The sequence below is a fragment of the Garra rufa genome, chromosome 9 (genome assembly GCF_049309525.1).
Source record: "Garra rufa chromosome 9, GarRuf1.0, whole genome shotgun sequence".
Classification (NCBI taxonomy): Eukaryota; Metazoa; Chordata; class Actinopteri; order Cypriniformes; family Cyprinidae; genus Garra; species Garra rufa.
In genome coordinates, this window is record NC_133369.1 from 5,702,783 (window position 1) to 5,724,673 (window position 21,891).

At 32.6% G+C, this 21,891-nt stretch overlaps 1 protein-coding gene across 3 annotated transcripts in view; it reads left to right on the plus strand.

The window, feature by feature from the left end:
* satb1b (SATB homeobox 1b) overlaps positions 1-15,720 on the plus strand; it is a 74,956-nt gene extending 59,236 nt beyond the window's left edge. For all 3 annotated transcript variants that reach the window (XM_073847418.1, XM_073847420.1, XM_073847419.1), the window contains exons 12-13: positions 10,255-10,461; positions 14,839-15,720. In XM_073847418.1, coding sequence (XP_073703519.1) covers positions 10,255-10,461; positions 14,839-15,408 — 777 coding nt within the window. In that variant the 3' untranslated portion in view covers positions 15,409-15,720. The remainder of the gene's footprint in view (positions 1-10,254; positions 10,462-14,838) is intronic.
* The last annotated feature ends 6,171 nt before the right edge of the window (positions 15,721-21,891 follow it).

Sequence of the window (21,891 nt, forward strand, 5' to 3'; positions counted from 1 at the left end):
TTGTTTACGGTTATGAATTCGCTGCCTCCCAGGGGCGTGTGCGAGGCAGATGGGAGCGGCGGGCCTGTGAGAGCGGAAATAGGGCCATGACTGTTTATTAATTGATTTATTTATTTATCTGGCTGCCTGGTTATTAGGTTGCCTGGGAAACAGCTGCAGTTCCCCTGTATTATTAAAGACACAATATTCGTGAACCAGAGACCCAGATGTCTGGGAAATTAATTCCGCGTATGATTTATCGCAGCCGCGCGCCTCCGAACGAACCTTTTTCCTTGTCGTTTAACGCGTCCGTTGACCATCTTCTGCTTCTCCGGCTTGTTCTCCATCTGTTTGCTCTCTCTCGCTCTCTCTCTCTTTCTGTCTCTCTCTCCTCGGCACGTAAGGTAGCGTTAGAGGTGGCCCGGTTTCTCGCGCTCTCCTCTGTCAGACCACACAGGGCTTGTTCTGAGGCCCATTCTCGCTAATCTGATCAGGCAGGCAAATACGCCGGGAAAAGCGGCTTTAATGATCCCCCTAATTACCTCAAGTCAATACCAACTGTATTATTAGACTCCGGGAAAATATTCCATTAGGGTCCCCCCCGTGGGACTCCCCGCACGTAGCGATGTCACGCGCCGCGCGCCCCCATGCTTGTAATTAATTTTATTTACACACGCAGGAATGCACAAGGTCGCACCTGCAGCCCGGAGCCGCCTCGCCCGGCCCCCGACTCGCCCGCTTAATCAGATCTGTCATAATTACCATTCTGCATGCTTCTGACACACGCTGCGAAATATTTCAATTTAACTGCAGCCAATGGCTGCCGCAGAAGCCGCTCTGCTCGCCGCTCGCCCACGGCGTACAGAGGCAGACCGGACCTGCTCTGCGCCTTCCCCTTCTTTGCTCTCTTCCTCTTAAGTTTTATGCAACTTTTTAGACATTAGTGACCGGATAAATTAGTTGACACCTGTTTATTTGTTCCATTATTGACCAATGCTTGTGCACGCTTGGTTTCTTTTACTCTCCTCACGACTTTCATTTAAGCATTGAAAACAAAAGGTGCATTTTTGAAGGACATTTCTTTTGTGTATATATTGGAAAAAGACTAAATTGTTATACATCTCATTCAGTGTTCAACCATTAAATATTCATTGCTATATCAAAAAAAGACACTCTGACCCTGCGCAATAAAACAATTCATCAAACATCATCAAACGCTTCAAAAGCCTCTGTCGTAAAACTTAACGGCTTGATATATTTTTGCCGTTTTAAAGCAAACTTGTGTTAATTAAGAGTGCTGTTGGAGCTGACATGTACAATTTGCAGGTTTTATGCAGTTTTAATCTATAATTCAATAAGATCAGGCATGATTTATCTGCTTAATTACTCTCTGATATTAGCAATTAAACTCCAGCTTTGAATTAAATCTCAATCACACGCTTATAATTGATGGACTAGCGTTTTCTCATAGGTTGCTCGTGTGTCGAGGGCTCCTTGCAGGCTCTTTGTTTGAATTATGTTGCGATCAACCTACTTACACTCTATGTTGGGGTTGTTTCTTGTTTTCCTTTAGGTCTCTAGGAAATGTTAACCTATTTGCGGGCCACCAGATCTGCTTTATCCTTGCACAATTTTGTAGATAAAGTTGTTTCAGGGTGTTTATAGTTGTTTTGGGGCAGGTGTTTGTCAGTTAAGCCATTTCTTTTATTTACTATATCAGAGAAGACATTGCAGACTTGCACAATTTTTGACTAAATACCAAGCAAATGTGACCCTGGACAACAAAACCAGTCATAAGTGTCAATTTTTTATCTAAAAGCTGAATAAATAAGTTTCCATTGATGTATGGTTTGTATAGGACAATATTTAGCCGAGATACAATTATTTGAAAATCTGGAATCTGAGGATGCAAAAAAAAAAAATCTCTTTAAAGTTGTCCAAATAAAGTTCTTAGCAATGCATATTACTCATCAAAAATTTAGGAAATTTACAAAATATCTTCATAGAACATGATCTTTACTTAATATCCTAATGATTTTTGGCATTAAAAAGAAAAATCGATAATTTTGACCCATACAATGTATTTTTAGCTATTGCTACAAATATACCCCTGCTACTTAAGACTGGTTTTGTGGTCCAGGGTCATGAATGTGATTTATAGTTATGTAACAAAGCACCCCAAGCCGGATGAAAATCTTAAATCGGTTGAGACGTTAAACGAATTGCGTTACATTTGAGGGTAGGAGTTTATATGAATGTGTCTCTTAGGGGTATTGCCTTGTTTTCTTCTTGCCACTATAGAATACATATTAAAGCGGTGATTGTTTACAAACCCAGGAAACACTATATTGCCGCCGTTCCATAAGCGCCACCTGCTGTCAGAAAGTGAATTTGTTTTTATTCAGCTCATCTGCTGTTTTTGTTTTCATGCATGTATTTTGTAGTGCAGTTTTACAAAACTAAAGTCAGACCATTATATTTTTGCTTCAGATTTCGTAATTATACAATCTAATTTAGAATAAAACCTGCTCATCAAGAAAAAATGTAAGAATAAAATTCCAATGAGAAAATGTTTAAATAAATAAATATTAGAATGTTTATAAACTGAATGCACACAAACACATGAAAATTTTTTGTTTGTAATAATTTATTTTAATGTATTTTAAATAGAATAGCAAATAACAAAAAACCATCAACCATTGTGCACATATTTATACATAGTGTTTTTTTTTGTTGTTGTTGTTGGATCATGATTCAAGCGCTGTGGTTTTTGAAATGCCTCTATTTTTAAGTGGAAAGGGTACAAGCAAAGTCTTATAAAAAGAGATTTCTTTTATTTGGGTTATTTATTAAATTTGGGGTTTGTTTTTTAAATTTCCATTTAGTTTTTTGTTTCTTGACATTTCTCAATTTCCAATCCCAAGTGATTTGCAATCAAATACAGCCAGTGTATGTTTGTTCACTATCCTTTAATCATCTGCTAAAAAAGCATTTCTGTTGTTTTATCGGCTTTAGCAAGTGATTTACTTAAAGTGCAAACTATTTATAATAAACAACACTTGCTTATATACATTACATTATTATTTTCTAATGCAATGCATTTCTGAAATGTAGCTCAAGCGTCCAAATACTTTTTGGGGCCAACATGTATTATAACTTCACACATTAATGAACACATTAATGGCGTCATGCATGTTGTTAAGCAGGTTTTCTTCACGTACTGTAAAAAGCCTTTTGTCTCTGGTTAGAGATCTTTAGATAGATAGATAGACAGACAAACAGACAGGCGTTATTGATGCCCGAGGGAAATTTTTCATAAAAACAGCGCTATACGTTTTCATGTTGCAATCACACAAGACAAGACAGAACACGTCGCTCTATAGCATTACATATATGGTGAACGTGCTACACAATAAATTCTCTGAATAACATCTTACTTTAGTCAGTTTACTCTACTCCTCCTGTTATTTTTGTTTTAATATGCTTATGGAAACTGTTAATTGCCTAAAGGCAACTCTCTCTATCGCCCCCTTGAGTGTGGAGGTTTGTTAGTGTGTGCATTGCATTCTCATCTTAAATATGTTTGTAGCCCGAGGATGAAGGTAGTAGTAAGAGTATTTTCTTGACCACATCTGTGGAGAACGGATGCGTTTCTGTGTGTTTAGAGTTCATCTGGGGCACTGGCCTCATTTTCTCTTCCTCCATGCCAAGACCATTTGAATAAATACTGGGAGCAGATCTATTTGCATAGTAAGATATCCAAAAAGGCAGTCCGTTCCCGGCCTATTTTTGGCCCCCTTTTTTTTTTTTCTTTTTTTTTTTTTGCTTATTGTTGCAGAAGATTCGCATATGCTGTGCGAGCGCATTAATATATTTCAGCCAACAGATGGACTTGACGCGCATGCGGCGGGTCCAATTCCTTTCGCTCGTACATCCGCAAACCCCACACACGTTCGCTCTTAGGGCCCGGCGCGCAGACGAAAACAGGTTTGAACATACTGTATTATCTTTTGAATTGATCTGCATGACACTGTCTGCCAAAGCTGAGCCGGTGCCAGATTCAGGAGGGGCGGTAGAGCAGGAAACAATAATGCTTTGTCTGTTGAACACTGCAGCCCTCTGCCTGACATCAAGATGTTTGTTTCTCGCTTTTGTTTTTACTTCAACGCGCTCGAGACTGAAGCCATAACAATGGATTAGCATCTTTATTTAAAAACAATGGAAAAGAGCGAAAAACGAAAGAATCGTTCTTTAACATCTGCCCCCAGACTGCGGTTTTTGACAGGCGTCCGCGTGAGTTTGTGTGCTTGTTTAATAGAGGAGTCCGGGTACGCCCTTAGTTCTATAGGGGCCGTATCTCCATCGAAACTTGCTGACTTGTTTGAGAACCGCAGCCAACGATGTGATGACTGATAAGCGAGCAACCATGGCGTAGAGGGCAGAGCGCTGATCTGGAGACAGCCGTGACCAGTTGATCAGACATCATCATTTATATAGTAGTATGTAGGAAGCGAAATTAGGATTAGCACATCCCAAAACTTTAATGATATGACCAGAGGTATACTATTCGTCAACTGTGGGCACTATACAGGAAAAATAAATTCTAAAAGTTGTGAATAAAGCTCAAATGAGGAATTTAAATAAAATTCAAATGAGCAATAAAAAAAAAAAAAAAAAAAAAAAAAATATATATATATATATATATGTATATAAATTAATAAAATTTAATATAAAATTTTTGACTAAATTAAAACTAGAAATGTAATTATTTTAATAAAAATTTTAAAAATGTGTTTTCTTGCTAAATGATGAGTTAAGCATTGTTACTCACATTCTATTTAGCTGTTAAATATTTCGTATTTATAAATAAGTAAATAAATTAATTAAATAAAAGAAAAAATGCATATTTTTTATTTATAAAAAGTGTGTATACAGTATTTAATAAATGTTATATACATACAGTATGTATATAAATGTACAAAAATGTATGAAAAAATAATACACAGTTCAAATAAAAATAAACAAAAAATGTTTAATATATATGCCTTTGTTTTTAATTATATATGTAACTTAAATCATTAAATTAAATACTCCAAATAATTTAAATTCAAATTATTAATTATTTTCAAGAAATTAAATTATTTTGATGCTAAATGCTTACATTAATATTGTTCATCACATTCGATTAACTATTAAATTATTTGTGTTTACTAATAATTAATTTATATTTATTTATTTAAATAAAATAAATTAAATACTTTAATGTAAATTAGATAATTTTGTTGCTCAGTGTTTAGTTTTTATATTGTTCATCAAATTCTGTTCAACTGTTTAGTTTAGTTTGTTGTTTGTTTATAAAATAAAAAAAAAATATCTTCCTCAAATCTTTTCTTTCATTTTCTAGTTTTATTGGTGGTATTTAGTGCAAATTGATCTACTCAGATGCCGTTTAATGCTTGTACCCTCACCAAGAGTGCTTACCAGATAAAATGTCATTAGTTTTCGGGTAAGTCTTACATTTAAACTCCTAAAATACTTCAATTTTGTTTAGTTTGTAATTATATGGGTAGTTTGTAACCTTGGCAAATACTTATCTCATATACTAATCTCTATATTTTCTTGATGATCGCTACAAGTACACACATTTAGTGCGTATACAAACTGGGATGTGGCCCAGTGATGCCTGGGAGCTGTTGGCCGATTCGGGACCGGTGGCGACATCAAGGTCCAAGCAATTTGAGACGGGTATCGTCTCAGGAGTCTGAGGCCTGGCAGAGCGGGGTGAGCGGAGGGGACGATAAGGAGCAAATGAGATAATAAAAAGGTGTTGATGGTGCCATGTGACTGTGATGTGGAAAAGCGCAACTGTCTGGGGCTCCTGAACTCAGTCCCAAGGTTATTAATGTGTCCGCTGGCATCTGGGACCGGGCGAGGGACATAAACACCACGCTGTTCTCTCACAGTAGCGTCCTGTGCTTGTCTCATTGGCAGCTTGTGACCGCTCAGCCCTCACACGCATAGACACACCGTATCCTGCTTAGTTGGGTGAATCTTACGCATGAATTCAGCCATTGTGCGCAGGAGAAATATTTTTATCAGAATGTACCATTGCTATTTATACCTCGAACACAATGGAGGCTCTGGTGGGCTGCCCGCCTGGACCCTCTCATCATGTACCACTTGACCTGTCCATGGCCTTTAGCGATGTTTGGGGAGAATACATAATCTTATAAAGTTGAGCTGTAAATGGGTGAGTCTCATGCAAAATCTATCAAAAACATTTAAGGTCATATTTCAGAAAAAAGTAAATTTCTTTAAAGAAAATTAAGCTTAAGATTATTTTATTTTATTAAAAACAAATACTTTTTTGTGACATTTGTCCTTGCATTCGGTTTAATTATTTATTTAATTTTATTTTAAATTAACTATTTTAAAAAATTAATTATTTTATGTGAAATGTGACTGTAAATTTGGCTTACAAATTTTATTTTATTGTGTTTTATTTTAGATTTGATTTTTTTTAATAAAATAAACTATTTTATATTATATTATATTATATTTTTTATGTGAAATATGATTTTTTTAAATACATTTTTCATATTTCAGAAAAAAAATATAAAATTTGTTTTTTGGTTTTTTTAGAAAATTGAGTTTAAGATTATTATTTTTTTTTTTTAAATGTATTTCATTTTTTAATAAAATAAACTATTTTAGAATTATTATTTTGTGAAATGTAACATTTTTCAGATTTCAGAAAAAAGAAAATAAATTTGTTTTAATTAAAATTAAGCTTAAGATTACTTTATTTTATTTTACTTAAAAATTATTTAATGTATTTGTCATGTTTGTTATTAAATTTGGCTTAATTAAAAAATATATATATATATATATATATATATATATGTGTGTCAATATATATATATATATATATATGTATATATCTTTGTTAAATAAAATAAAATAAACTATTTAAAATTTATTATATTTTATGTGAAATGTGATCGTAATTTGTCATATTTCAGAAAAAGAAATTAGTTTTAATGAAAATTAAGCTTAAGATTATTTTAATTTAGTTAATTTTTTAAAAATCAAGCTTTATTTTATTTTTTTTATAAAATATTTTATAAATATTATTTTATGTGAAATGTGATTTATAAATTTTGCTTATAGAAAATTAGCCTAACAATTTCTTATTTTATTTTATTTTTTTTTTTATTGTAATTTTTTTTTTATGTGAAATGTGGCTTAAAGAAAATTAGGCTTACGCTATTTTATTTTATTTTATTTTATTTTATTTTTGACCTGGGTTTTTATTTTTTAATGCATTTTATTTATTTTTTCATTTTTTGGAGATTCATACAGTACCCATAACATTTTTTTAATAATAAAACAAAAAGAAAAAAAGAGCTTTAAAGGTGATTGTATGAATTTCTCAATCTGTCCTTCGTTTTACCAAGATACTAAAGTCAAAAGATCTCTTTATGAGTTCAGACACTTCTTATTAAAGTCACTCCGCATTTCCATAGCTCTTTACTCTTACTATACATCAACTATGGACTCGTTAGTCATTATTATTTCTCATAATGATTTTAGAAAGAACTTTAAAACAAAATTGATGCCTAATAAAGCAACTGGCAACAAATGAAGCGCAACCTCTGTGCAATTCACTTTTACCAGCACTATCCAAGCTATAGTCCATTTTAGTTGTACATATTCCCCAATAATACGCATTATCCTTTAGCGTTTGCCAGAATTGCCCAAACAAATCCTAATAACGTTCCCGTATCCAGGCCGACTCTCTGCGAGCGCTTACTGTTTATGCTAAGACAGTGGAAGAAATGCAATTGGACAAATACAAACGCTTTTTCAGGTCTTCAAGGCCCAGAGAGCATTACACTATCTGTGTGGCTGTCCATTGCAAAAGTGTTTATTGTAGTGTTTTTGTTCTATAATGCAACAGCATTAATGCTAATACCTCTGTTGACTTTTTACCATTTGGTTGCACGTTGATTTTTTTTTTTTTTTGGTGGCTCGTTTTTTTGGCTCAGTGGGATTTGTTTGCCGTTTTATCCGCAGATGTTTGATTGAGGATTATTTTACGATAGGGCGCTTAATGGCTGCGATAAGGTGTGTGCGCGTTTGAAGCGCGTCAGGCTACAGACATCACAGCAGGAACGGGACTCAAATCCCTACGCGAGCAAATAAAACAAAATGCGACAATAAACGTGGCAGAGGAACAAGGTGAGCTGTGATGAGCCGCTCTCGCTCGCTCTCTGGGGCTTTACATGGCTTTTGGGAGGAGCAGGAACATGGGACAACAGAAATGCTGAGTTATCTTTGCCATGCAGCGCTCTGGTGTGGCTCTGGCTCCTGCTCCGTTTGTGTGTGTGTGTGTGTGTGTGTGTGTGTGTTGGGTAATCCTGTGGAAATGAAAGGTGCTGCCACACACTGGCCTGGAGATTACGGCATCACGTTTGTAAGTGTGCCAGGACTCGGCTGCTGGAACACACACTAGAGCTCCTTTTTCCTCTTTTCCTGTCCTAAAACTAGGATTTGACCATACTTTGTATTAGGAATGGGAATCATAAGGCATTTAATGGTTCCAGTTCTATAACCAATGCATTAATGATTCTTGTAGTACTTGTTTTTCCTCTCTCAAAATATGCACCAAACAAAATCAGTAAAATTGAACATATTTTATGGCATTAGTTATAAAGATATTAAGTGAGAAGTTATTCAACTTTGTTAGCTTGACTCATGAATATGGATTATGTGATTATGTTCTCATAAATGTTAAATGTTTTTCTTTTGCATTGCAGCCGACTCCTAAAATATAGTAATTATCTTCTAAAAAATAGGCTAGGAAAGGTGTAATGTTAAAATGGTCACTATACTTGTGTATTTCATGTAATTTTCTACTATATATATATTCAATGAAAATATTCAGTAAATACAAAATGGAAAAAAGACAATTCAAATGGTTGAAAGAAAGAAAGAAATGTTAAAATGGCCACTACATGTATATATTAAACTAAAAAGTGAATATTAAATGAATGCAGAAAGTAAGATGTTTAATATTTTATTAAACAAGGATGCATTAAATTGCTCAAAAGTGACATTTAAAATGTTAGGACAAATTTATACTTTAAATAAATGCTGTTCTTTTGAACTTTATATTCAGAAAGTGTAATATTAAACATTTTCCACAAATATATGAAGCAGCAGAACTACTTTCAACATTGATAATAATCAGAAATCGTTCTTGAGCAGCAAATCATCAAATCAAAGGATCATGTCAAACTGGAGACTGGAGTATTGATGCTGAAAATTCAGCTTTCCATCACAAAAATAAATTACATTTTAAAATATATTTATATAGAAACAGTTATTTTAAATTGTAATAATATTTTACAATCTTTCCATATTTTTTTTTATTAAATACACAGTATTTAATAAAAATTTTATGCTCATAAAGGCTAGAAATACAGGGGAAAATACTGTAATATTGTACAATATTATTACAGTTTAAAATAATAGTTTTTTATTTTAATATATTTTAAAATATAATTTATTCTTGTGATGTAAAGCTGAATTTTCAGCATCATCACTGTAGTTTCAGTGTCACATGATCCTTCAGAAATCATTCTAATATGCTGATTTATTACTTTTATTATCAATGTTGGAAACAGTAATATGATTCTTTATTCAGGATTTTTTAATAAATAAAATTTAAAAAATTGATATATATAACATTTATTCAAAATAGAATAGGTCTTTGCTATCACTTTTTATCAAATTAACAAATCCTTGCAGAATAAAAGTATTAATTTCACAAACTTGGTAGCTTATATTGTTTCAAAAGATTTCTATTTTAAATAAATGCTGTTCTTTTCAACTTTTTGATAATAAATCAGCATATTCGAATGATTTCTGAAGGATCATGTGACACTGGAAACTGCAGCAATGATGCTGAAAATTCACCTTTGCATCACAAAAATAAATTACATTTTGAAATATATTCACATAGAAAGCAGTTATTTTACATCGAAATAATATTTCACAATATTACAGTTTTTTCTGGATTTTTGATCAAATAAATGCAGCCTTGATAAGCATAAGAATCTTTTTTTAGTAAAAACAACCTTTTGAACGTTAGTGTAAATGCAGCCTTGGACATAAGAGACTTATTTTAGAGACATTTAAAAATCATACCTTAAACATAGAATGTATTTGTTTCATTTTAACCTAGACTTGTGTGTTTGTGTTCTCCGGCAGGGCTGGCTATGTGAACTTCTGCGCTGGAAAGAGGACCCATCTCCAGAGAACCGCACGCTCTGGGAGAACCTGTCCATGATTCGCCGCTTCCTCAGTTTGTCCCAAGTTGAGCGTGACGCTATATATGAGCAGGAGAGCAACGGAGGACAGCAGCACCATGCGGACAGACCTCCTCACCTGCTGCATATGCCCACCGACCCCTTACAGGTCAGACTCACAAACACACAATATACACTCAGACAAAAAGGTACAAAAGCTGTGGTCCAGTACCTATTCAGAAGAGACACCTTTGTCTATTATTTACAGCCAAAAAGTGCATATTAATAGCTTAAAAGTACACATTAGTACCTCAGGTGTACACACTAGTAGCTAAATTTGTAGATATTAGTACCTTTTGTAAGAGCATTGTCATCAGTGACAGCTTTTGTACCTTTTTTTCACAAGTTATTTTTGCTGGTAATTCAACTTGAAATGGTTTGCATATGGTAACCATATGGTAATGCTTTCTTTATTTTTATTTTTACCACAAACATGTCTAATTAAATCTGTTTTGATCAGTTTGGAGATGCCGTATAAGTTTTTGGAACGCTGGTGATTTTGCGCTCCGCTGCTGTGTAAGCAAAACAGTCATTAGCAACATCATTTGTCTGCATTTAGATATTAAGGACAGCTAGCTATTTTAATAAATTCATCACTATTCCGAATCCATATTTAATCACAAAAATCCCACAGTTGTTGTGGTTACAGCTGTGTGTTTGATCAGATATTATTTAGTTTACTCGCAAGCATATGGTCATTCCAAGAAAATAGCATGCGGGGAAGAAAAACATTTATTTACTTCCATTTTCACCACTTAAGGCGACGAGATCCATGCATGAATGATGGAGGTTTATAGATTTGCAGATCAGATGTCGTTTGGCTACACTTGACAATAAAGTTTCATTAGTTAACATTAGTTTAACTAAAAATTAACATACGTCTGTAGCATGTTAGTTAATTTCAATATTTTAAACATTGAAAAAAAAATGTTTTTTTCTACATTGAAAAAAAGGCTTACAATTTTTTTTTTTTTAATAAAATAATCAACTTTAATAAATCTTATTATTATTTTATGCAAAATGTAAAAGTGGCTTAAAGAAAATTAGGCTTACTTTTTTTTATTATTTTATTTTATTATTAATTGTTTTTTTTTTATAAAATAAACTTTTTATAATTGTTTTATGTGTAAATGTAAATGTAAAATGTGATCGTAAATTTGTCTTAAAGAAAATTAGGCTTACAATATTTTTTTTTTTTTTTTTTTTTAAATAAAACAAACTATTTTATAATACTTTTTTTAATGTGAAATGTGACCATAATTTAGCCTTAAAGAAAATTAGGCTTACAATATTTCTTTTCTTTTCTTTTCTTTTCTTTTCTTTTCTTTTCTTTTCTTTTCTTTTCTTTTCTTTTCTTTTCTTTTCTTTTCTTTTCTTTTCTTTTTTTCCTTTTCCTTTTTCTTTTTCTTTTCTTTATTTATTTTTTAATAAAACAAACTATTTTATAATACTTTTTTTAATGTGAAATGTGACCATAAGTTTGGCTTAAAAAAAAAAAATATTTTATTTTATTTTGTTTTATTTTATAATTAAACTTCTGGTGTAAAATGTGACCTGGATTTTTATTTATTTATTTATTCATTAATTAATTAAGATTCACACACTACCCATAAAAATAGTAATATTAAAAAAAAAAAAAAAGAAAAAAAAAAGAAAAAAAAAATATATATATATATATATATATAGTTTTAATATTTATTTAATTTTTTTATATTAAAAAAATCACTAAGAAAAAATTTCCACAAGTAAGTCCCCATATGACAAGAAACAAGAAAATAGTTTTTTCTTGTAAAATATAGCCCAGTAATATTTTATTTAGTTTTACAACTCTGACAAATAATTTTAACATAAAAATTGTACCTTTTAACATTAGTTAATGCACTATGAATAAACACTGTAAAAAGCATGTTAATGAATGAATTGAATAATGTTAAGACCTAATTTTAAAGTGTTACCAAGCATTTAAATAAATGAAAATGTAAATGCATGCATCATAAAACACAAGATGCCATACATTACAGTGATTTGTTTTTTTTTACCATAGTAAAGAGATTTTACATACAATGTAAAGTTAATTCCATTGACTTCAGCCTCATAGTAACATTGTTACTAAAACTTTTTGCAATAGCAAACACTTTCTTCAGGAATTGTTTTTAAAAGTAAAAATATACTTTAAGTTTAATTCAACGAATGTCAGATGTTGACCTTGATGTACAAAAATGCATCTGGACATCATGCTCATGTACCATTTATTTCTACTCATTGTATTCCAGTGTCTTTGATATGTTATCAGGAGACTGGCATATTTACAAAAAAATGTTATCGAGCGTTCCCGTTCCTCTTGGGAATGTCCCAGGAAAAGCAGTCTGTATGGTGCATGGAAAACAGCAGCTGCCGGTTACAATGGCCTAAACTCGCAAACAATGGCGCATTTTAGAGCAAATGTGTCATATGTTTACACCGACGTGAAAGTGGCCTAAACACAGACACCGATAGCGCTCGCACGACGCACATCTCCCGCGATGAGATCTCGCCACATATTGAGTCTGTATTTAGCGTGTTAAGCAACAGCTTTTGAATAGGGCTTGATAAGCAATCAACAGACCCACACTTTTTATGCGAATATTCTGATGAAAGAGTTCGCATTCGAGTTAACAGCCGAGCATTAGCGGGAACAGGTAAAGCTATAAAATCCACACATCTGATTGCTAGAAGTGGGCGACGAAACCAAAATCATATATCATAATATGAGTCATTTTATAGCACCCTAATGGTATATATAACAATATAGTTTGCTGGAAATTAAACTAGAAAATTAGTCTTTATCATCTTGCGTCTTTCTCACTTAAATGTACTATTTATTGTTTCACTTAATTTTATAAATTGTATTATTTTAGGAACTTAATGCAAAAAAAGTCAACTTATGAGTTCAAAACATACCACTCTGAAGAGTGACTTTCATTAAAAAAAGTCATTTTAAACTTGTAAGTCAACTAACTTAGGAATTGGATATGAAAGAATTTTAATGTATTATTATTATTATTTTTTTTTTTAGACTCATAAAAACTTGAGTTTGACATGTGGCAGGTTTATTTTTTATTTTATTCTATTTTATTTTAAACTCAATATAAACTTGAGTTTGGCATGTGGCAGGTTTATTTAATTTTATTAATTTATTTTATTTTATTAGACTCATGAAGAACTTGAGTTTGGCATGTAGCAGGTTTATTTTATCTTATTTTATTTTTTATTTTTTTCAGACTCGTGAAAAACTTGAGTTTGGCATGTGGCAGGTATATTTCATTTTATTCATTTATTTTATTTTATTTTATTAGACTCATGAAAAACTTAAGTTTGGCATGTGGCAGGTTTATTTTTTTATTTTATTCAATTTTATTTTAGTAGACTCATGAAGAACTTGAGTTTGGCACGTAGCAGGTTTATTTTATCTTATCTTTTTTTTTTCAGACTCGTGAAAGACTTGAGTTTGGCATGTGGCAGGTATATTTTATTTTATCTATTTTATTTTATTTTATTTTATTTTATTTTATTTTATTTTATTTTATTTTATTTTATTTTATTTTATTTTATTAGACTCGTGGAAAAACTTGAGTTTGGCATGTGGCAGGTTTTTTTTTTTTTTTTTTTTTTTCATTTTATTTTATTAGTTTCGTGAAAAGCTTGAGTTTGACATGTGGCAGGTTTATTTTATTTTATTGATTGATTTTATTTTATTTTAGACTCATGAAAAACTTGAGTTTGGCATGTGGCAGGTTTTTTTTATTTTATAATTTTATTTTATTAGATTCATGAAAAGCTTGTGTTTGACATGTGGCAGGTTTATTTTTTTATTTTATTTTATTTACTTACGTTTGGCATGTGGCAGGGTAATTTTATTTTATTAATTTATTTTATTTTATTTTATTAGACTCATGAAAAACTTGAATTTGGCATGTGGCAGGTTAATTTTATTTTTTATTTTATTTTATTTTATTAGAATCATGAACAACTTGCGTTTGGCATGTGGCAGGTTTTTATTTTATTAAAAAAAATTTTAGACTAATGAAAAACTTGAATTTGGCATGTGGCAGGTTAATTTTATTTTATTTTAATAAACCAATAGATCAAATAAATTCTAATAAATGAATAAGTCCAACATTTGTGCAAACATCTCAGAATAAGCAAAAATTTAAAACTTAAAAATAGATAAATTATAGTTCTATAGTTTAGACTCATTCAAAAGGTGGTTGGGCACTAAAAAGTACAAAAAAAAGTGTTTTATTATATTAATGGACCAAATTCCAAACAAATAAACAAATCCACATCATTGCAAAACTTAAATATAATTAATAAACACTTGAGTTCAGATACATTCAGAACTGTTGTAAAATAGCTTACGTGGTTGGATTGGAAAAATTAATTTAAGGCAGAAATCTTCACTTGAATTTGACATGTACCATGTTTGTCTGTCTCTCTCCCCTCTCAGACTCATCAACAGCCTCCCTCTCAGCTCCAAGCACCACTGCCCCTGCCACACCCCTCTCAGCCTCTCCTATCCCAGCAGCCCCTGCAGCAGCAACAGCAGCAGCAGATGGGACCGCGGCTGCCCCCGCGACAACCCTCCACGGCATCGCCCGCCGAGACCGAAGACGAGACCCGCTGCAAGAGCCGCCAAGGCAACCGCATCTCCATGGAGGCGCTGGGCATCCTGCAGAGCTTCATTCAGGACGTGGGCCTGTATCCGGACGAGGAGGCCATCCACACGCTCTCGGCCCAGCTGGACCTGCCCAAACACACCATCATCAAGTTCTTCCAGAACCAGCGCTTCTACATCAACCACGCCGGCAAGCTAAAAGAGCCGCCCGTGGGCTTCCCCTCCAACAACAACAACAAGGACGAGGGCCTGACGGACTTCAAGGAGGGCGAGCTGCTGAGCGAGCTGGACGAGAGCGTGCAGACCAACAGCACCATGTTCTCCATTAAACTGGAAGAGCACCTGGCGGCCGAAGCGCACGCCATGGGACAGGCCCAAACTGAGCAGGAGGCTAAAGAGTAACGGACGGCTTTCTTTCGCTTCCAATCTTGCTCTCCTTCACTCTCGTCGGTGTTCCGTGGGCGAAACTGTAAGACTTTTTACACGAGACTGAATAATACAGAGAAGATTAACTTTCACAGTTTTGTAAAGCGTGGATTATTTCACTGTAAAGACTCGTGCATCATTTCAATAATCTGCGCAACGAAACTAAATGTAAAAAGAAAAATCCGAAAGGAATAGTTCACTCCTAAATGAAAGTTTTTGTCGGAAATGTTTCCTTTCAGGCGAATGGCAACTTAGGCTGTCAGTCTTCATATATATATGGGTATACATTGTATGGGTTGATATTTAAATATTTCAAAACTTTAGTAATATGCATTGCTAAGAACTTGATTTGGACAAATTTAAAAGCAATTTTCTCAATATTTAGATGTTTTTGATTTTTCAGATTTTCAAATAGTTGTATCTCAGCCAAATGTTGTCATATCCTAATAAACCATACATCAATGGAAAGCTTATTTATTCACCTGATGATGTATAAATCTAAAAAAAAAAACTGACCCTTATGGTTTTGTGGTCCAGGGTCACATATATAAATAATTTTTCATCTCTCTCACTTTTATTTTATTTTATATTATTTTATTTTATTAGCTTATTTTATTTTATTCAATATATCATGGTATTAACAATTTTATTTCAATTAATTTTCTGTATATATCACAGTATGATTATTTTTGCGTTAAATACAACTAAAAATGTATTTTCAATTTCTCTCTCTTTAAATCTCACTTAACGTTTTTATTTTATTTATGAACCTAATAGACATGACCAAAATTCTATGTTATGGTATTAGTAATTTTATTTAATGTTAACTTAATATATCACAGTATGATTATTTTTGCTGTAAATACAACAAAAATTTTATTTTTAATTTATTTCACTTTAAATTGCACTTAACTATTTTATTTTATATTTTAACCTAATTGTCTTAAACAAATAGATCATATTATTCATAACAAATCAAGTCTGAGTCAAATGTCAAAAAATAGATCAATAGATCATATTATTAATCATAAATCAAGTCTGACATAAGTGTAAAAATATTAAATTATTAAACTATTATTATATTATGAAACATGAATATTTTTGCTGTAAATACAACTACAAAATTATTTCCTTTTCCTTTTTTTTTTTTTTTTTTTTTTTTTAAATGTCACTTGAAATTATTTGATTTGATTTTCCAAATGGACTCCAATTGGACAAATGATTCATAAAAAATCACTCCAAGCAAAGATGTCAAATTCTTGACGGCCCTAGTTCTCGTTCTATAGAAAAGAGTCACTTTCTGACCGAATTTTCATGTTTGCGTGAACTATTCCTGGAAGTGAACAGTATGTTGCTGTGGATATTTGCTGACTGCACTTGTTGTCTGTTGTTTTTACACTGATTTTGAGCTACTGATTTCAAAAAAAAAAAAAAAGGAAAGTCGATGGAGTTTGATAGACTTTGATGTTTACGTACGTGATGTTAACTGGATTTTTTTAAGAAAAACGACAAAAAAAAAAACTGCATGAAATTGGAGAAGAGGGGTAGACAAAGGCCTTAATGATGAGGTACCGAGTCGAGCACTGCTGGCTAACGAGTTATTCTCTTTGAAATAAAAAGGATGGCTCGGTCTCCGGATCCCTAGGACCTGCAGGTAAACCGGGGGGAAGCGACTCAATCTTATTATTTGGTTTGAAGAAATATAAATATATATATATAGACCTATATTAATTGTAAAAAAGTATACAGTCTTAAAGAAACTATGCCAACAAATGCCTTGTACTATATGGCACTGCCGACGTTAGATTATTTTGCAAAAAATCCCGGATCTCCACCGTTTGAAATGTGAATCACGAGCATCGTCCTGCATTATTTATTTTGCGTTCTGGGGGGCGAACGTCCCCGTCACTCGGCGCTTTTCGTTTTACTGATCTTTTTTCTATTTATAAGTGTGATTTCGATGGGCAGTAAAATCAGAAGTGTCTTAACGTTTTAAATGGACAAATGTGCTTTAACGGTTGCCTAAAAAAAGTGCTGTATGTCAAGCAACTCATGCTACGAGCTTCACGATTAATGTTGTATGCAATTTTTACTATCATGCAAATAAGCTTAGGTAAACGACTAACCTATAGAGGCCACCTTAGAGAGAAAAACATATGCAATTTGTGTGAAAATCGATGTTTGCAATGTGTCTTCCTTTGGTTAACAACCCAATTCAAAGCTATTCCTGTATAAATATGATGTATAAAAAAGTGGTTCTTTTTTTATCGGTTTATTGCAATGAGAACACCAGTTATTTTGTTACGACTGACTGTTTTATAAGTGTTTCTCGGTTCCTTTATGCAGAAATGTTCTAACTAGGAGTGGTTGCTGATTGTTCATGACACAATTAAACTGTTTGTATTGTACTCCGAATCTTTGCGTTCGTGTGCATTCGAGAATATCCACACCTCCTCTTCTTGTGCGAGGAGCGAGCGAGCTCCCCGGCGGAAGGCGGGATCAAGTCGTATTAGAAGCGTGTTTAAGGGTAAATAGACGGCAGGTGTTAAGGCCCTGTTAATGAGCTGATCTGCGGGGATTGGAGGTGTAAAGCTGCGAAGGTGCTTTGACTTCCCCATGAACTCCAGGTGAAGCTCTGAGGCGCTGAGGCCCATATGGAGGTAAATCATCAATGACCTCTGTGATCACGGCTTGCCTGAAAACATGGCTGTGCTGTTTGGGTGAGGGTAAGTTTCAATGGAAACGCCTCTTGTTTTGCTTTCCTTAGAAACCCTGTATATGCATATACGTGTGGCAGGAGATGAAGGCAAGTATGTACATAACTGTAACATATGAAAATACACAATTTTGCAGTTGGCCGAATTGTTGCAAATGCAAAACCAAGCACAACTGTTTGTTGTCGAATTGACGGCAGTTCGTTTCTATTGCAAGTGGGGAAATACCTTTTTTCTTTTAAAGTATGTGAAGTTAAATATTTTAATGTGTACTGTAAACTAGCAGGTATCAAATTTCATGAAAATGTTAAATAAAATTCCTTGCACCATAGAGGCGCTCGACTGAAATGTGTTCCAATGACAGACCAGCGTCTACTTGTTTTTTAAGATCAGAAAGTTTCAAATCTGGTAAGATCACTTGAATGTTTTTTAATACACGATATCACTAACAACGTCCAAAAACCAATCATATTGGTGTATATGAAAATGTATATTAATAGCAAAAACTAATCTGCATATAAATCTTTGAAACAAGCACTACTGTTGTACTATATTAAACTGAAATAATAAAATCATTATATATATATATATATATATATATATATATATATATATATATATATATATAGCAAATTAAAGTACTAAAAGAAAAGAAAATACATTTTAAAAATGCAACAAAATTACTAAAACTTTTTCAGATAATTATAATTTTCTGTCACAAGCATGAATGCAAAACTAAATATATTCTATTATAGATTTTTAATCATATACACACACATTTTCAGTTAACAAATTAAAGTACTAAAAGAAAAGAAAATACATTTTTAAAAATTAAAATGCAATAAAATTATGTCACGACATGCAAGGGAATGAGGAGCCAGAGGGAAACACAAGGGAGCCAAGAGTAAACAAATAAAACACATTTATTGAAAACTAAACACTTAACGAACAAAACACCTTCAAGTGGAACGGACAAGGGGAATGTTGAACAATAGCCTGGCTAACGCCAAACCACGTCATGATTCGTGGTCTGGGAACCACATGTTCATTTTCTCGTATTTGAGGCGTGGTTTACGAATACCCACACTGTTAAAAAAAAACCTAATTTTACAGAAAATAACTGTAACTTTTTTACAGTAGTTTTCTGTTATTTCAAGTTACATTCAAAACTTAGTAAGATTACTAACAATATCTGTAAACTAACAACTTGACTGTTATTTTAGGTCCTTTTTCATTAAAGACAAATTACAGTATTTTTTCTTTTTTATACAGAAAAAATACTGTATTATTTTTACAGTATTTTTTGTGTTATTTTAAATTATGTTAAAAACTTTGTAAAATTACAAACAATATCTGTAAATTAACAACTTAACTGTTATTTTAAGTATTACTCCATTAATGACAAATTACAGGAATTTTCATTTTGTTTATACAAAAAATTATTGTATTTTTTACAGTATTTTTTCTGTTTTCTTAAATTACTTACATATTGATGTAAAATTACAAAAACAATCTGTAATTAAATAATGTAGCTCATTAAGGTTTATGTCCATACTAACAATTTAATGTTCTTTTTGTAATTTGAAAGTAAATCTTATTAGTTTTATATTTAAGGTGTATTTTACATTAAAACTCTGTAATTTTAAATAAAACAGAAGTAGAATATATATAAAATAGAAAATCAGTCTTAAAATCCACAAATCCTGTAACCATGCACTAAAAATGTATTGCATTAAAAATTGTTTATTTTTATAAAGAACAAATTAACCAATAAAGAGCGAGTGTATAATTTATTTGCAAAAGTCAAGTCAAAAAGCAATACCACAGTAGTCCAAATGACAATACGTTGCAGTCGCAGTCCTCTCTGGTGGAATATACAGTAGGATAATAATGTAGTGTGAGGAGCAGTGCATCATTTAAGTTGTTAAACGCTCAAAACACTAGTATCCCGAATTCACTAATCACTTTCGCTCAGTTGACGCGCTTTTCCTTTTTAAAACACGCATTACCGGTGGAAACACTGCAAGTCGCAATCTATGACGGTACCGGCGACAGCCAATGAGCGTTTGATTATCGCTGCCGTTAATTATTCTGGCCAATGACTAGTAGGGAGCCGTTTCCCGGTCCAATTTGAATATGCTGATCGGCTATTCGGCTTCTGCTGCAGTCTGCCTCTGTCACTCCTCAAGCAACGGCTTTCACGTGGATAATTTTACGTCTGACTGTTTAATTCATATTTTGAGGGAGTTTTGGTTGTGGAATGAAGATTGAGAACAAACAAACGCGAATATGGACTTTTTCCAGCAGCTAAAGATCATGCAAACTGCAAAAGGTAAGTATCCTTTACTATTATATAAAGTTCTATAGACTGTAACGCTAGTTATATTAAGGTACAGTTTACTGAAGTGATATGCTAATCGCGATTACATATTTTAGTATCCTACCAGTGTGTGTTACTGTGTTTTGTTAGTATGAGCTAACACTGTTAGCTGCGGCTAGGCGGTAACATTATATTTATGTCTTTCTGAATATATGAAGTGAAAGAAATCTACACCTCACTTGAATAGTCAAATACAGACAGTTTACTTAAGATTTAACGTTAATTGACCTAAATACAGTCGGTAATGTTTTGAGTCCATATTAACAAACCCGGTTGTCAGTTACTGGATCTGTTCTGTGCACTTTGTTCTTAAAGTTACAGCAGTATAATTACCAGCAGTCGTTCTTAATTATAATCAAACACTAAAGAGAAAATCATTAAATGTACTTAACTTGCCTTTGTATTAATTTGCTAATTTGATCGTATGTTGAATGAAATACAATATAATAAATAACTATACTGTAATATATTACTATTGTGAAATAATATGGTCATATCGTGCACCCATGCTAGTTTTAAGATCAAACTCACAAAATGTGACAGAACTTCAAAATGAGTAACCTAAGAACACTGTTATGTGAACTCATCTGACAGAGAGAGGACCTGAGTGAAAGCATGATCATTGGACTCCATGGAGAAGAATACTAGATGTAAACCAGGATTTTGGATCAACTGTGCAGATTTGGTTTGGAGCTGGTGAGTACACTTTTGCAAGCCCATGTCTGTCAGTAAGTAGATAGTGTTTTATCAAACAAATAAATTTTAATGTAATTGATTGCTTGTGTGTGTGTTTCCCCCTTATGATCCTGAAGTTTTGGGAATGAAAATCTTCTACATGATCTTCAGAGGAAGTATTCATTTCTAACATTAAGATTCTACATCATGTCATTCTTAACATTAAGACACACTAACATTAGGGATGTTCATAGTATTTTTCTTCTGTTTTTTTTATTTTTATTTTATTTTTTATCTTTTTTCAATTTGTTTTGTTTTTTACCCCCAGCTGATTCAGCTGATTACTGACCATTTGGGGAGGACTGCTCTTCATCTGGTGTGTCTGTCACTTCTGGTGCAGAGTCATGGACCTTTTGTTGTATGTTTTGGTTTTACTTATTCTCACACTACATTAATTATCAGAGCTACAGTGGTGCCAAAAATTATTAGAACACTAGTATTTTAACTAACTAACTAGTGCCTTAACTAATGGTTTAAACTTAACTATTTCTATCATTTGCTATAGTGTGTCAGTATGAAATATGTCTACATTTTCAAGTGTTCATTTTGCCATTAATTATAATTATCAGTGACACAAGGAGTATGAAAACAGACAGTGCTTCACACAGAGGTCTAATCTCATCATCTAAA